At 44.9% G+C, this 17,289-nt stretch overlaps 1 protein-coding gene across 1 annotated transcript in view; it reads right to left on the bottom strand.

Annotated features, from left to right (window-relative positions):
* LOC311240925 (uncharacterized protein) overlaps positions 1-17,289 on the bottom strand; it is a 58,405-nt gene that overhangs the window by 31,707 nt on the left and 9,409 nt on the right. The window contains exon 2 of the mRNA XM_084329545.1: positions 973-1,113. Coding sequence (XP_084185671.1) covers positions 973-1,099 — 127 coding nt within the window. The 5' untranslated portion in view covers positions 1,100-1,113. The remainder of the gene's footprint in view (positions 1-972; positions 1,114-17,289) is intronic.

Raw genomic sequence — 17,289 nt, 5'->3', positions numbered from 1 at the left:
GGGCACCGTGTTCAAGACTTTGAATTCTCCCAAGAAATCGTTGGCCAGATGGGATACCGCCAGCGGCTCTTCTAACCCCCCCCTCCTACTGTCTTACAACCAGCGGGACACCCCCCCCCCCCTTAGTGTATCCAGCTATAATCATTTAAGTACCATCGCTATAGTTTCCTAAAGAACCGGGTTGTATACTTACTCCCTGCGTAACCAGAGATTGGACATTCAATGTTGATTTACCTACGAATACTCATTTGCCATACAAGTGCATTTCAAATCATAAGTGTAAACAAGTGAACGTTGTATATACCTTTTGCTATATTAAATATTCGATTTGTACATTTGTGTGGACTTCGTTTCATCAGGTGGGAAAGTGTTCATCATATCTATATCATGTACTGGATGGCCAGAAGTTAAAGTACAAGAGGTAGTGGTTTAATACCATACTTAACAATACAGTCAGGGAATTGTACCCCTCAGTTACACATACGATTAAATATTGTTTAAAATAAAAAGCTGAATATTATTTTGTGTGTCATGTTTCCAAATAAGACTGTTCACAACGAAATGCTTTCTACCTTCAATTTGTTGGTATGACCTCCGTGATGAATCTCGCTCAATCTGAAGTTTCTTTTTAATTCGCTTAGTCATTATTCCATATTCCACAAACAGGCATGTTCCCATGGAGGTGTTTAATTACCATATAGGCCTATGGTTGATTAGGGGCGGTTCTGTATGCAAATACTTAGAATCATGCACGAGCATAGACGGTAAGAACAATTGGTATTTATCAACACAGAGTACTTGCATGTGTGCGTACGACCTGTGCATGCATGTTTGAATGTGATAAATCCAGATTTTTCTTCGCGTATACACATTCTAAATTCTGTGCGTAGGAATGAAAATAGAACACTTTCTACGCATTATTGAATGAGGGCCCTGGACTTGACCTTCAGCTCAGTCAGTGAGTAAACTCACAGCCATCCTTGTAATTCCACTCATCCGTGGCCGCGACCACGGGCTTGGTCGATTGGCGTCGCCTCTGGGCCATCACAGTTACCATGGCAATGGCCAAAAACAGCAGCACGCTCAGTTTGGAGGCCATGATCACACCGGCACCTGTAAGAGAAGAGGGGGGTTGGGGTGGTACATTCAAGAATGTTAAGTGGAATTCCACTCAGGCTCTCTCTTGTATTTGTTGCTTTACCACTCAATAAAATTAGCTCAGTCTGCTCTGTACATATCATCAGGCCAGAGACCTCAATGACTGCACATGCACCGCCTTCCTGCTTTACAAAGAACTACACTGAGGTGAAAAAAGGGCAGGCGTCAGTTAAACTGGACATGAAGAAGTACTCACTGCTTATCTCCTTTTATAATAGGCAGTGAAACATAACAGAAAAGATTGGGGGGGGAAACTGGGTGCCATGCAATAAAACAGAGCCATCCGTTAGCCTGTCCTAGCCTGCTAGCCTGCTAGCCATTAGCCCAGACTAGCTTGTGCTCTCCACCTCCACTTGGGTAAGCATGTCTTCCTGTTCTCCCTGTGCCTCTCTGCTTGATAGGTTAACTCTGCTAGAGAGACGTGTCCGTGAACTTGAGTCAGGAAAACAGCCAGCTTTACAAGTCGTGGGCACCTCAGGATTTTCTGAGGAGCCTCTAGCGAGGTCTCCTAGACTGGAGAGTCAGTCATAGTGCTCAGGACGTGGAATTTGTGGCCGTTTCGGGGGGGGGCTATGTCCCCGCTCTGTCTCGACACCTGCTCAGCAACCTGATTTTACACATACTAATCGGTATGCAATGCTAGATGCAGATTCCAGTCCCAGGCTGCTGCAGCCTACACAGGCTCCCCGAAGACCTGTCCTAGTGATTGGCGACTCCATCAATCGGCAAATCGGGAAAATCCACCCTAAAATAGAATTCACATAATGTTATTTCTGTAATACAACTCTGTTTCAAATGTGTGAATAAGTATTTTCTTACGCTGAACACCAGAGAGACAAGACTGTAGTGATGATGTCATCAAGAGATAAATGCTGGAGCTGCTCTGCTAGGACACTGTTAGTAACCCATGGTGATTTTACTGATACATTTTCTGATTCAGAGCCGTAAATACTACATTGAAATACAACTCATTTGGATGTAATAACTCAAACTAAATGACATGAACCCACAAAGTTGGTGACTAATTCAATGTCAATGGACCTACTCCTAAAAGTCACTTGATGACATGTCTTGATGCTCTCATTTCCAGCAAAGGGAGACAACTGTCTGTGTTTATAGACATTGACTTAACTGTCAAAGATCACTGGGACAGCACAACATAAATTCTTAGGGTGGATTTTCCTTTTCTTTATTGAATGATATTCTCCTCCAAGGTACAAATGCTGTGCTCTTTTGTGCTAGTGGGTAGGTTTGGTTTTGACAGACGAGTTCTGAGGCCAGTTCTTGGTTTGTATGTGACTAGATGGAATGTGTCAGTCAAGTCAGTGGCACAGTATACACCTGGCGCGTCACGTGATCGTTTTAAGTTACCCTGGTTCTTAAAAAAGTGTTTTCATATGGTATTTTACCATAGGAGTTTCTCAAGGTTTATATGGTTCCACTTATTCAATTGGTCTGACGTTTGACAGGAGAGTTGAGCCTAATTAAATTATATTTATGTTTTTACATTTGACAAAAACTAGAAAAAAGGCATGGGTACAGGACTGTTTATCTAATGCAATTTAATCTTTACTTGTTTCCATGGTAACTACTACAGTATCCATGCCTCTGCGCTACAGAATACACTACAGAATAGACTGTTGGAATTATATACTCATTATTACCTGACTCGTTTGTTACGCTGCAGTTTTCATGTTTTTAATGTTTTAATCATAGCTACAATGAAAACAAAGAAATAGTTGTGCTCTTGTGATTGGTCAAAGTTTGCAGAGGCATGCCGAGGCTGGGTACTGTAGTAGTTACCATGGAAAACTAATAAAGATTATGATATAAAACAAATATAAAGTAAAATAATTTACCTTTATTGGTTGTAAGTAACAGTATAATAATTAAATAATATATACACCCATCAAATATTATGAACCTACACAATATGGTTTGGCTGTAATACTTATAGTTTTGATCTTCAATGGGTGGCTTCAATGTGGGAAAATCACAGGTGGAACCTCACTCAATCAAGCGTCATTTTGAACATTGGGTCAGGAGCTGCAGAGATATGATGGGCTAGAGAGAACATAGACCCACTGTACACATGCTTTCCACATTCATTCCCTATGCCCTTACCCTAACCATAACCATAACCATAACAATAACTCCAGACCGTAAAATAGCTCCTTTGCATTGTGGGGACCTTTGTGTAAATTTCCCCAAGGGGATTAATAAAGTTCATCCTTATCCTTATCCTTAAAATAGTTCCTTTGCATTGTGGGGACTTTTGCTTAAAATAGTTCCTTTGCACTGTGGGGACCTTTGCTTAAAATAGTTCCTTTGCATTGTGGGGACCTTTGCTTAAAATAGTTCCTTTGCATTGTGGGGACCTTTGCTTAAAATAGTTCCTTTGCATTGTGGGGACCTTTGCTTAAAATAGTTCCTTTGTATTGTGGGGACCATTGCTTAAAATAGTTAATTTGCACTGTGGGGACCTTTGCTTAAAATAGCTCCTTGCGTTGTGGGGACCTTTGCTTAAAATAGTTCCTTTGCACTGTGGGTTTTTTTTTTTCTTAAAATAGCTAATTTGCGTTGTGGGGACCTTTGCTTAAAATAGTTAATTTGCATTATGGGGGGTGGGTAGGAGCGGTGGGTGGGGAACACTTTACAACTGTACAAGCAAAACTGTACATTGGAATATTGACAAAACCATACTTGGTCATTTACTGTACATTGGAGGGGGTTGGGTTAGGACATTTACAGGGGCCAGTTTCGAATTGCAGTCTCCCGTAGGTGTTCTTTGAGAGTGGTTTTGAAAGTGGGTAGTGATTCACATTCCTTTACAGCTTTGGGTAGGGCGTTCCACATTGATGTGGCATAATTGCGAAACGTGTTTAGTCCCTTGTTTGAGCCGAATCTGGGTTTAACATGATTTGTGGAGCTCCCTCTGGTGTTGTGATCGTGGTATTCACTGACCTTTGGGAAGTATTTTGACATGTACACGGGTAACTTGGTCGTGTAGTGTATCTTGTAGACCAGGCCCATTGCAAGTTGCTGTACTCTGTCGTCTACTCTAAGCCATCCTAGGTTGTCAAAGTGGGCAGGGGTGAGGTGGGTTCTAGGAGTAAGGTCAAGCAGTAGTCTGACCAGTTTGTTTTGAGATGTTTGTAATTTTGTTTTTAGCGCCTTTGAGGTGCTTTGGTACCATGAGGTGCAAGCCCTCTCTCTCTCTCTCTCTCGGGAGCCAAACGGGCCGACTAGCTGTTGTATTAGCTAACGGTGTGTGGCCTGGTGTCAGCACCTGGTGCGAGGGAGGTGAGCTTGGTGTTTCATTATGAGAATATCTCCATGCTCAAGTCGGCTATAGTCCGCGAGGGACTTGTTGCCGGCACCGCTATGGTAAACACCACTCTGTAGTGGGACGTGTATTGCCTTCTTTTTCCCTTCTCTCTTCGTATGAGAAGAGGAAAACACAGCGGCTGTCTGAAGTGTTGGCCTGTATTGCTTTTCTCACGTTGTACAGTTTTTCAGTGGTAGCCGCATAGCTTGCTTCTGCGTTAGCTAATGGTTAGCGATAGCCGGGTTGAGCTAACTGTTAGCCAGTTAGCTGTTTAGCTACGACGTTAGCTGCTCGTTTTCGCTCGGCTTGGAACGTTAGCTTGATGCTATCAGTTAGCCTAGAGTTAGCTGTTAGCTTGTGCTACGACCATTGACATTAGCCGTGAGAATAGCAGGCCCTGGCACTCTGACTACGACATCATCTTTGACAGAAGATGTAGTCGGGCCTGCACCATGACAAGGCTCCGGCCATAGCTTCTTTTTGTCCCGCCAGCGAGAGGCCTTTCGTCAACGTGGAGACATGTGTTGCGGCCTTTCGCCCTGCGTTCCTTGGTGCAGGTAAGATGTCCATTGGACATTACCCCACTCTTCCTTCCTTCCCCTCCCGAATGTTTTGTATATAACAATGTTTTTTTCCAGGCAAGACATATGTTACTTCACAACATTTGGAGATACGACATGTGCTGTGTGTGAATTGTCTTGGTCGTTTGTGTAGCTTGGGTAGCGTTGGCCAAAGCTGTGTGTGGCCTGGTGTCAGTACCTGGCTACTCTATTTGCAGTTAGCCTATTTAGCTGATGTCGGCCATTGGCTCCTTGCTACTTTGTTTTCTCTGGTATAGACCCTCTTCTCTTTGGATTTAAGTGTTGATCTTTGTCCTTTTGGACCTATGTATATTCATGTTGCCTTTGTGAAGTTATCTTTTCCTTCTGTTTTGTTCTTCCATTAAAAGTTGAATATCCTTTAGGGGCTCATCTTTGCTTATCTCTCTCATACATGCTCTCTCTCTAACACACAGACACACAGACATGCTCTCTCTCTCTAACACACAAACACACATGCTCTCTCTCTCTCTCTCTCTCTCTTTCTAACACACATATACATGCTCTCTCTCTAACACACACACAAACAGACATGCTCTCTCTCTATCTCTCTCTTTCTAACACACACAACTGTGCAGCGATAACACTGTATATTGACTGTAGAACGGGAGCTCTCTCTCGCTCTCTCTCTTGCTATATGTTGACTGTATCATGCCCAGCCTCGGGCAGCGTTATTATTTAAGAATATGTTGACTGTATGAAAAAAAAAAGAAAAAAATGATATATGTGCGTTTAAATCTCGCACAGGGCCTCGCATTTCTCCCAGGCGGCCCTGGGTGCAAGCATAGTCGTAGTACCCTTGAATGAGTGCTCCTGCCAGAGTCTTCAGGGTATTCTTGTTTACCAGAGAGGAGATCCGGTACAAGAATCGAGTTCGTTGGTTGACTTTGACTTTGTGGTCCCCACAACGGTAGGAAAACAAGGATGCACACAGACACATTTGCCCCAACACACGCACACATGCATATTTGCAAAGAAGAATGTGTACATCTTCATCCAAGTCTACCATCCACATCAACCTCAGGGGTTTTCTGTCCGTCTGTTTTCTCTCTCTCTCTCTTTCTCTCTCTCTCTCTCTCTCTCTCTCTCTCTCTCTCTCTCTCTCTCTCTCTCTCTCTCTCTCTCTCTCTCTCTCTCTCTCTCTCTCTCTCTCTCTCTCTCTCTCTCTCTTTCTCTCTGTGGGCCTACAAGTCTCATCACAACACACAGTGCTTTTTTAACTTTGCTGACGTCTCATCAACTCTATCCAAGCCCAAACCCAAGCAACCGGTTGGATAAAGAAAAATCCCCTCAGGTCAATGAAGAGACTGACAGATTTACCAGAAACCACTGAATATTCTTAGTCAATTTCATGCTCTCCCCCCTGCTCAGGGACCACTGCTCAACCTCGGCTTAAGCATTAATATACACCCCAGGTACAGATGGGTCAATTCTATAACCCAATTTCTTGGTTAATCGTGTTGGGTTAAAATTATGGGTTAATTATCTGAGCATAACCATTATTTGGGTTATTGAGATTTAATTTTGACCCAATTTGTGAGTTATAATAATTATGGGTACATTTTCTGAGACATAACCCATGTGTTGGGTCAGAGAGCTGGGTGTTTCCGCCGGGATCTGCAAAGCTACACCCCTCCCCCACTGGGAACTATCGTACACCCCCTTTGTTCCAGTCAGTCAGACGGTCATGTTCACAGTCAACACGGTCCCACGTTCACAGTCAACACGGTCCAACAAACCCTCTTCATGATCACGGAAAAGACTTCACTGACTCAAGGTAAGATCTCGTTTCGTTAGCACAGTATTTATATCTCAACCCATCCATTGTACCTATTGCGTCGTGTTAACCATGCACTGTGAACGTTGTGGAACTAAATTAGCTAGCTCTTCACAGCTATCTGTCGCGTCATCAGCTAGCTAGCTAGCTAGCTATCCACCGCAAGTTGCAAATTAGCTACTCATTTCTATAATCGGTTCATCTCTAACCTTGTAAAAATATGTGGTAACCTCTATTAATAAATAAGCCACACGACACGACACGACACATAAATCATTACCGTTCAAGCATGCTACCGAAAGTGACCAAGTCTATGAGTATTACAAAGGTTCTGGCTAGTAGCTAGGCCTAGTTAGCCAGTACTAGTAACGTTACTGTTATTGCTAATTTTACCGTGTTTTGGGTTGTAATGATACCAGATTAACTGGAGACTATCTATAGCTGTGTAACGTTATATGATTGATATCTTTATTAACCATATGTGTGTAATAAAGCTGTTGTCCTCTCAATGCGGTGACATAGCTGGTTCGCTAGCTAGCTACATACTGAGATTTAGCACCATTTTGCGCCATTTTGAGGTCTACATTTCCATCATCTCTCTAATGTCCCGCGATTCGGGCATCAATTTACATTTACATTTACATTTAGTCATTTAGCTGACGCTTTTATCCAAAGCGACTTACAAGTTCTGTACGACAAGCCATCAGGAAGGGCACAACTCTATCAGCTGAGTAACAATGTTCATCAAAGTGTTGAGTGCTACAGTGTAGGTTAGTTTATTTACAACATCCTATACTAAATTAAGCAGTAGACTGCGGAAGCCAGACATGTGGTGAGGCTTTTTACACCTGAAATCAGTGATAGATATTCTAGGCTGCTATGTCAGCAAGTATACATGGCCTATCGTTCACACGTGGCTGAGTACTTGGGCATGAGGCATTAATTAATTGCAGATGTGTTCATTTCCACATTGCTTTCTCTTTTGTTTCAGGCCAGTCTTGATGGACAGCTTTGTCGAAGAAAAGCTTATTGAGTGGCAATTGCCAGAGCTCACAGACAGTTTTAAAGGTGAGAATTTTTACTTTCTTGACCATGAAAATGTTTCCATGACAAAGCAGTATTGTATAGGGTTTCAACACACATGCAGGCACACACACATTATTCTGTTCTTCATCTTGGTTCTCTGGTCCTGCCAGCCTGGTCCTGTGTTGGAGTTAGCTGCCACTGGATGGCACTGAAATTACTGTAAAAGTATTTTTGTTTTCTGTCTTTGTCTTTCAGATCAAGATATCGATGAGGAGGCGTTTCACCTTTTAGATGGCGAAACAATCCGGAACCTCATCCCCAAAATAGGCCCCAGGCTCAAGTTCTCAAAACTTTACAGAGAATTTGTAAGTGATCACTAAGTGTTCTAACATCAGGCAGATGGCGTATACATGCTTTAAATGCAAAAGGCTAATTCCTGGTGATGCCAAGTCTCTCTTTTCACATTTACGAGTAGCACACAATATAATACAAGACTGATGCAGAGGGCTTCCAAGGTTCTTTAAATCATTCTTACTTATTACAGAGGGCTTGTTTCCCACATCACAAAAGCCATAATCAAAGCTGGTGATACGATAGTTTAGCTTATCTAGTGAGATAAGCTTTTGTTCTATGAGTGCATTTAACACAAGTTTAAATTCGTATGGCCCTACCCCTTCGAGGATGTCATGCATTATGTCCAGTGCCATATTGTCCGTAACATGATAAAAAGACAGACTGTTGAGGACACTGTCTCTTTTAAGGCCTGTCTGAGAGGGGTTGTCTGTCCGTAAATCCTCTGCGTGAGTATTCACATCTCGGGACAGCGTATCGTCTACCTGTGTCTGTACTTTCAAGACATCTCTGTGTATTTTGCATAAACGGCACACATGGTTCCCCGAAAAACTCTCTATGTAACCAAGTATTGCGTTCAATCCTAAATTGTCTCCCACTACCTGAACAACGGCGAATTTGACAACGCCTTGGAAGCTAGGCGTGTTAACAGTTATGCCATCCCTCTCAAGACACTTTAGTTCTTCCACAATAGGGCGCAACACTGCATCAATGCCATAGGTTTTTGCATCATCTGATTTATAGACTGCCAACAAGAAGTGTGACTGCAAATTGGATAGGATGTCTGGTGGCAAACTCTTCAAGATAAAATATATAAATCCTAACTTGTGAACCCCAGTCTTTGACCCGAGGGGGTTCACAGTTTCACAATCATCATTGTATAACAGCAATGGGATTGACACCTCTTTCAAAAAGAGTGGAGGATTTTTACAGAAATCTCCATCAAATATATCCTGAAGAGCATCACTCTCTCTCTGTTGCCATTCCATCATGGCCTGTAAAACACCAGGAAGCTCCAGTATCTTGACCAAAAGACGCTTTAGTGGAATACGCTGAAAGGTATCAGTCAGAGCAACTTGTCGAACGGTGCCAGTGGCAGAGTCTCTCCGCTGTACAAAGGTTTGGTTATCGGAGAAACACTCCTCAATTGGCTGGATGAAGTTCCCAGAGTTAGTAAAATACCTAATCTGTTTATAGTCTGTCTCCAGACCCTCGAAAGGGTTAGCTGCATCTAAAAAGTCCTGCCTGAGCTCCTCTACCTGTGGGTTTTGATCATGCCCAAACTGACTGAAAAGCGACATGGTCTTTGTTTGTAGTCTTCTCACTAAATCTCCAATTAAACTTGAGGTTTGCTGAACCACAACATTTATATTTGTAAAGGTCTGGGAAGATTTTGATCTAAGATGAGCTATAAAATGGGCTACTCTCTCTGTGATTCCCTCTTGCTCTAGTTCGTCCCATTCATCATCATTATCTTCATCTTCCTCCATGGCTTATCGACATCAGATAATGCAATGCTACACATGTGTGGGTCTGTGTTAAGCCACAACACAGAAATTGGTCCAGGGTATGCTACCTTTCTGGCTCATTTTGAAGGCTATAATGAAATTCAAAGTGGTCTCACAGGAATCCCCCTTTTCGCTGAATTGTATGTACCGGCCAGGGTCACTGTTAAGGGTACAACATACAGACCAGGCATGACAGTGTTTATGTCCTATGACCAAGATGGAGAGCCTCAGTTTGGGCTTATTAAAGCCATTTTGGTTTTAGAGCCATCTGTAAAGCTAGTTGTTCAGAGGTGGGAGACAATGGGGTTTGAGAAGCATTTCTTTGCTTACAGTGTGATCCAAACCAAAGATTTGTTGGCTATCGATGTGAAAGAGCTGCTTGATCATCACCCACTACATGCAGTCCAGTCATACAGAGATGTTGACACTTTATTCATCTCTCTGCGCTATAGACGTTTTTAGACTGTGAATGGCCATCTGAATGGCCACTGCCACTTGTAAATAGTGAAGAAAAAAATCAGGAAAGAAACACTGCCCTGATTTACTAGAAACACAGTGATAGCCTACAGTATATATTCTGAACATATTTTGAATAGTTAGTCTTTAGTTTCATGCTGTGGACTGCCATACTCTGCTACAACTCTTCGATGACTGAGATACATTGTTGGACTGCTGGGATGGGGAAACTCCTTGGACTACTGAGATGACATTAATTGTTGTAAGTAAGAATGTGTTTAATTAAAATAGTTCTACAACTAAACACTAACCACTTTAAACCCTATGACAAAATAAATCTTCACCAGTATCTAAATGTTTCCATGTGTGTAGGCTATTGGCCATCTTGGGTGTCAATCGGTTAAATGGAAAACGACACTGCTGACTGCAAATATATTTTGTATCTGTACACAACAACTCACTTTAACCTAAAATGCCTCTAAGCTGATAACCTTTCTTTGCTGCAAAAGGCTTCGAATGCTGAGCCACCTGCAACAAGCCTTGTTGCTACCATATCCCCCATGGAGGAATCTGCAGCTTCTGGATCAAGCCAGGAGGTCTCCATCGTAGAGGAATCGAGGGCAGCAGACCAGATTGTGATTCTACGACCGGTTCCACTATTTGTAAGTTGTTCAAGAAGCATGGATGGATATGGAAGCACTTGGAGCCAGTACATATCTCAGAACTTCAATACTTAAACTAACTCATCTATACTCTTGTCAGTATTTAGACCGTGGCTATGTAAGTTTTCTTCCTCCAGCCTAGTTCATAGAGAAATGGAAAAATTTTTAGTAGAAAATAAGGAGTCATTTTTCTCTCGCGTCACATACAGGACACCCAATGTTAACCCGTTGAGTATCAAGTTTTTCTACAACTCAAGTTCAGACCTATGTTGCTCTATTTCAGTAGCACTAAAAGTGAGTTTTCTTTATTGTATCAGAAACTTCAGAATGTAATCTTTCAAAAGAGACCAGGATCATGGATGTGCTATAAGTATAAAGTATAGTATTTTGTGTTGTGTTTGTAAATAGCTGTTTAAAAAAATGTATGGCATTTTACAATACAACACTTTCCATTCCTGCACGAAAATCAATCAGATCCAATTTGATTGTACTCCAGGTACAGGGTTGATGCATTTTATCCCCCCCCCCCCCTCCCTGCTCTTTGTTTCAGGTACAGGACTTTTTCCATAATTTAAGCATAACATTGCAAAGGGTGACAGAGTTCTATCTTGTCTTATCGTTTCCAGGACATATGGTGCATCAAAGGCCGGAAGGGAATGAAGAATGGCAAACCTTTCTACTATCCAGCTACTGGATTCATTGAAGAAAGGCTTCGGAATGTCCGAAAGAGGCAGGGTTCTGGGTCCAGACAGCGAATGCCTGAAGCCAACGAGCCACCCAGGGCATATACCAGGTAATACCTGGGGTCGGCAAAAAGGGCCATGTTTTCCTGTGTCCCCAGGGGGTAACTATATTCTTCACCAGGGGGAGCTTACTGCACATGAATCCTCAAGGGGGGCTCCATGGAGCAAAAATGGCTGATTCCTGACTTTACCTCGTTTAATATACCTTGTTGAACCCCTCACCAAAACATGCAACAATGCTGGGCAATAGCACCTCCCTCTGGTCAGCCGGGGCGCCTGACTGGAGGGAAAGGATCTGATTGTAATAATGTGCTAAGTCCTACTGGTGAAAATGGGTTACGAAATTGGAGATCAGTTTTAGATAGTTAATTTTAGGGTGACCAAACGTCCTCTTTTGGCCGGACATGTCCTCTTTTCACGCCCTGTCCGGGCCGTCCGGGGGGGGTTTATAAATGCATGAAAATGTCCGGCTTTCACGGACCGTTTGCATATACTTAAATTGACTGGCGCATTGCACAGAATACTACGGTAATCTGTTGCGTGTGTGACGTAATCCCTGAGAAGCTTTGTGGGCGGCTCTTCAACTACACTCACACACAAACAGAGGAAGAGGGGACAGAGTGGAGCGCAGCTCACATTCACAATGCCAAAGAATGTACTTTTACAGATGAACTGCAGAAGAAATTCCAAATGTACCGACCCGTCGGAACAAATGGGAGGCGAAGTTCACTAGTGCGCGCACTAAATCCGAAGCCGATATGTTATAGCGCCCCACTCGACTCGATTGATGTCGCACATGAAGCACTCAAATCAAATCCAGTACTGTGGTGTTTCTACAGACAGGAGTAACCACGGAGCAGTGACAATATTCCCAATCATAATAGTACTTTGACTGGAAGATGGGTGGCATGCAAACAAAATGAATCGAGGTTAAATACACCAAATGAGACAGCAGAAACCATTGCATAATATCTCATTAAAACATGGCAAAAAAAAACGTTTGTTATTTATTTTTGTCCAGTAAGACTTGAAAAGAGAGCTATTATTTTGTTACAGGTTTTTTTAAGTAATTATTGTGCCATTGAGATTTGTCAGATAATTCTAGGCATAATCATCAAGCATGCTGATTGTTAACTTTGGTTTGGTGTGTCTTTGGTTATAGAGAGATAGTGTTGTGTTATATACAGTAAAATAATATAAATAATAATTGTATATCCATAGAGAGGAGGCATACTTTAAATATATTAAAACAATAATGCATCTTTGAGTAAACGTTGAGTATCGGCATGCGTTGCTCATGGGACGGGGTTGCACGCCGTGCAACCAGTCTGTGAGCAGAAGCACGCACATGCACGGATGTGCACACGCGTGCACACAGGAATGCGCTGCACCCGACTGATGCGCCAACTCGCTAAGTACTACTTTGCATAACAATATGGCCGGTCGTCAGGTGTGTTCAAATACGTTCTCAGATACATTCACACAAAACTTGTGAATGAAATGTGTTACATTCCATTCGTAGAGGCAATTAGGCACTGTCTTTAGTCTGTGCTATGCGAGGGAACATCTATGTGCATGCGCGGGAGCGCGCAGCGTCATTAAAACATAGTGCAACCAGTCGTCCCATGAGCAACGCATGCCTGAGTATCATTAAGTATCTCGAGGCTGGGGGGGCATGTCCTCTTTTTTGGAAATCAAAATATGGTCACCCTATAATTTACAATGTGTTGTATATATGTTTCTATAGAATCGACCCTGCCAGAAGAAAGGGCCCAGCAGCAAACGGAGTGGCTGAAACATAACCTGGAGCCCTTCACTCAAGTTCAGGAGTACATGAAGGACACCGTCCTCTACAGAGCCAAGTGGATTCGGGAAAATCACTCCAAGGACATAGAAGAGGTCATTACGGAGTACCCTCGCCTCACCAGCCCAGGCATGGTATGGATCTTGTTGTGAAGGATCAGATTAAACCGAATATGTATATTTATTTATATATATATATTTAATTGTATTTGTATATCGTTTGATATCCCCTGTATATTCCTTGTACAATATGCATTGAATATCCCCGTTTCTACTAAACAGCCCATAATAGTTTCATTCTACCATTGGACGAGAACCTGGCGCCAGGTTGCCATACCCCTAGGTCCAAGTTCAATCGTGCCGCCTAACATGTCGAGGCAACCCCCGGTTCCGCGCAGTAATATGCCGGGCGAAATACGAATGGTACTATTTGTTCATAGCGCATATATATATGGCGCTCGTAAAGTAGAACTTTCTTTTAGTCCAGTTCTTTACCCTCCAACAGAGTGACAGACGCAAAAGCCTCCCCACGACGCACGTGCGGTGTAGTGGGGCCTACTTGGCCCAGAGTAGGCATTGAGATATCGTGTAGATTGATGGTTGAGTGGTCATGGTTTGGCACCATACCGTCGAGTTGGACGTATTCTATTAAGCTGATGATAGTCTATTTATGTATGGTGCATCGTTCGGTTAGAGTCCTACAGTTATCAGCACCCCCATCGTTCCTGACGTTATCTGGACGCTTATCCAGGCTGGTCAGACCCCTAGTGGTGATTGCATCCGAGGAGCTCCGGGTCAAGAGCGACTGGACCTGTATATTGGATTACTCTACCCGACGACGGCGAGCCTTCCACGGCTCTTGGATTATGCTTTGTGTGCTTTGATTGTTCCATGGATGAGGGCCAACGCTGTCGGGTGTTGGGATTACCCCCCGGAGAGGACTCCGGGTGAGGCGGCGCTCTACACGTGGGGTCGCACCGCGTCCCTCCGTTGTGGACCGGCAGATGCCGTTCCACAGAGGGTCCAGCTGTGTTCGTCTGCGGCCCGAGGTTCTGTGGGCACCGTGTCCAAGACTTTGGATTCTCCCGGGACACCGTCGGCCAGATGGGATACCGCCAGCGGCTTCTCTAACCCCCCCCTCCTACTGTCTTACAACCAGCGGGACCCCCCCCCCCCCCTTGGTGTGTCCAGCTATAATCATTTAAGTACCATCGCTATCGTTTCCTAAATATTCCAGGTTGTATACTTACTCCCTGCGCAACCAGAGATTGGACATTCAATGTTGATTTACCTACGAATACTCATTTGCCATAAAAGTGCATATTCAATATTTCAAATCATAAATGTAATTAAGTGAATGTTGTATACACCTTTTGCTGTATTAAATATTCGATTTGGTACATTTGTGTTGGTTCGTTTCATCAGGTGGGAAAGTGTTCATCATACTTATATCTTGTACTGGGTGGCCAGAAGTTAAAGTACATGAGGTAGTGGTATTAAATATCATATCTAACAATACAGTCAGGGAATTGTACCCCTCAGTTACAATTGGTCCTTCGAGCCGGAGGGTAACTAGTGTAATATTAATATAGTGTTATTAATATCGAAATGGCCTATGATGAACACTCCACGAAACGATCCTCCTAACCTAGAACGCCCGCGGCGCAGACGACAGACACCTCAGTACTTAGAGGCTTACACTGTCAGTCAACTACCTAGCCTTCGACAAACGGTAAACGTGGTAAAAGTAGAAAGTAAAATTATGTCTGACCTTAACGACCAGGTTTCCCCGACCACAGAGGCCCTAGTAGGTCCTAATGTAACTGACCAAGCCCATGGTGGGGACCAGGAGGGAATTGACATGCCTTTACACCCCGCCACTACTAAAGAAGTAGTCCCCGACAAGCCCCGGGAGGAAGACAACCCTACAGAGAGAGAACTCTGCACGGAAGAAGAGGAGGAGAGCGCCGAGGAACTAGAGCTCCAGGACTCCCCAATGAGTACCCCCAGGAGCGGTTCACGCAGGAGCGGCTCACCTCCACTACCGCCTTCCCCCAGCGAAGCGGAGAGGACACTACAACAGGCGTTCCTCGTCAGCCTGACAGCCTCTACCGAACGCGATCGGCTGCAAGCACAGACGCTTAGCGAGCGCGAACGTCTCCAATCACAGGCGACCAGCGAGCGCGAACACCTCCAAGCACAGCAACGGAGCGAAGAACAGCGCACAAGTCTGGAGATGAGACGCTTCCAGATGGAAGAGAATATGGCAAGAGACCGGGCCGACGCCCAGCGCGCCGCTGCCGGTGCCCAAAGAGAAACAGAGCGCGCCGCCGCCGACGCCCAGCGCGCCGCTGCCGGTGCCCAAAGAGACGCAGAGCGCGACAGACTACAAGCGCAACTAATAGAGCAGCTGATCAAAAGGACAACTCCCTCTCCCTCCGCCAGGGGCTCAAGGAACTCGTCGAGACAACAGTCAAGAGCAGCGTCACCGCAACGAGCAAGCGACCCTGAACTTGACCAACAGACCGAGTCTAGACCCCCCGCAGATCCCCTTCCCATACCGGTCCAAGCGAGACCCAGCTACAAGGAAGGAGCGGCCTACACTGCGGAGAAGCTAAATAAACGATTACAGGATCTGGAAGATTTGATAGAAGAAGAAGAGGGAGAAGAGGAGAACCAAGCCCGACGACAGCACAGTACTCCACCGGACCAGGAGGTCCCATACAGTCCAGGCTATACCCCCGCGGCGCTGCGCTACAGACCCCCGACTCTATTCACGGGTGAGCATGACGCACGACCAGCCCCGAGGAACAGTACCTGGACCAGCGGGCCATGGTACCCTGCCAGTACCAGCCCACAGCGAGGCGCAAGAGGGGACTCGCCCAGGAGGTCTCTCCCCCAACGCTCGCCGATGTATCAGCCATCCACGGCGTCATACAACGCCACGCCGTCATTCCCAGACTTCGCCTATGAGAGTCGAGCACAGTACACGGAGCTCCGGATGTGCTTAGAGACAATGATGGTGGAGGTCGCTGACGAACGCCACAAGTATGCAATATTATTGAAGCACCTGAAAGTACCGCGAGCGCACAATATAGCGCTAGCCTATGCTACCTCCTCGACCCCATACACAGCGGCCCTTGCAGCGCTGGATCAAAGATATGGACGTATATGGGATTACGTAATCCAGGAGATAAGGCATATTGACCGCCTACCCCCAGCCACAGACAATCGCTCACTAGACGACCTGTCAATCAAAGTGCAGTCCCTGGTGGGGATGCTGGGAGCTCAACGGGAGAAGGGCAGGCATGAGCTGTACGCCAACTCTAACGTTGAGAGGATTTTGGAGAAGCTGCCACCCGCAAGACAGGAGCGCTTTCGGCGGCAGAGGGACTACCGAGATCCCGACGGCCCCGAGCCATCCCTCCTTGATCTAGCCGACTTCCTGGCGAGAGAGGTCAGCAGCTTACGACTGGACACCTTCGGGCGGAGCACGCCAAGCTCCAGAGAGGGACCCAGGAGAATAAGTGATGGAAGAAGATCGGTGACTGTCATGCACCAATCAGAGTCAGTACCGAGCAGTAAGAGTCACAGCACCCCCTCGAGAAAGGAGAAGTGGAAGATAGCGTGTCCCTACTGTGAGAAAGAACACTGGCTGTCACAATGTGACTCATTCACAAAGATGAATGCAGAAGAAGTGAGCCAATGGATAAAGTCCAACCGGCGCTGTTATCGATGTGCGCGGCCCCACATGGCAGCCGAATGCCGCCTAAAGAAAAGGTGCAGCCGGTGCGATGGAGCCCCTCTAGATATACTACACGATAGTAACGGAAGACGGACTATACCTGCACCACGGAGCGGCACCAAGGCAAGTGTCA

The sequence above is a fragment of the Notolepis coatsorum genome (genome assembly GCF_963971535.1).
Source record: "Notolepis coatsorum genome assembly, chromosome: 14".
NCBI lineage: Eukaryota > Metazoa > Chordata > Actinopteri > Aulopiformes > Paralepididae > Notolepis > Notolepis coatsorum.
Note: the sequence above shows the minus strand (reverse complement) of the source record. Positions and strands in the feature narration are given on the sequence as shown.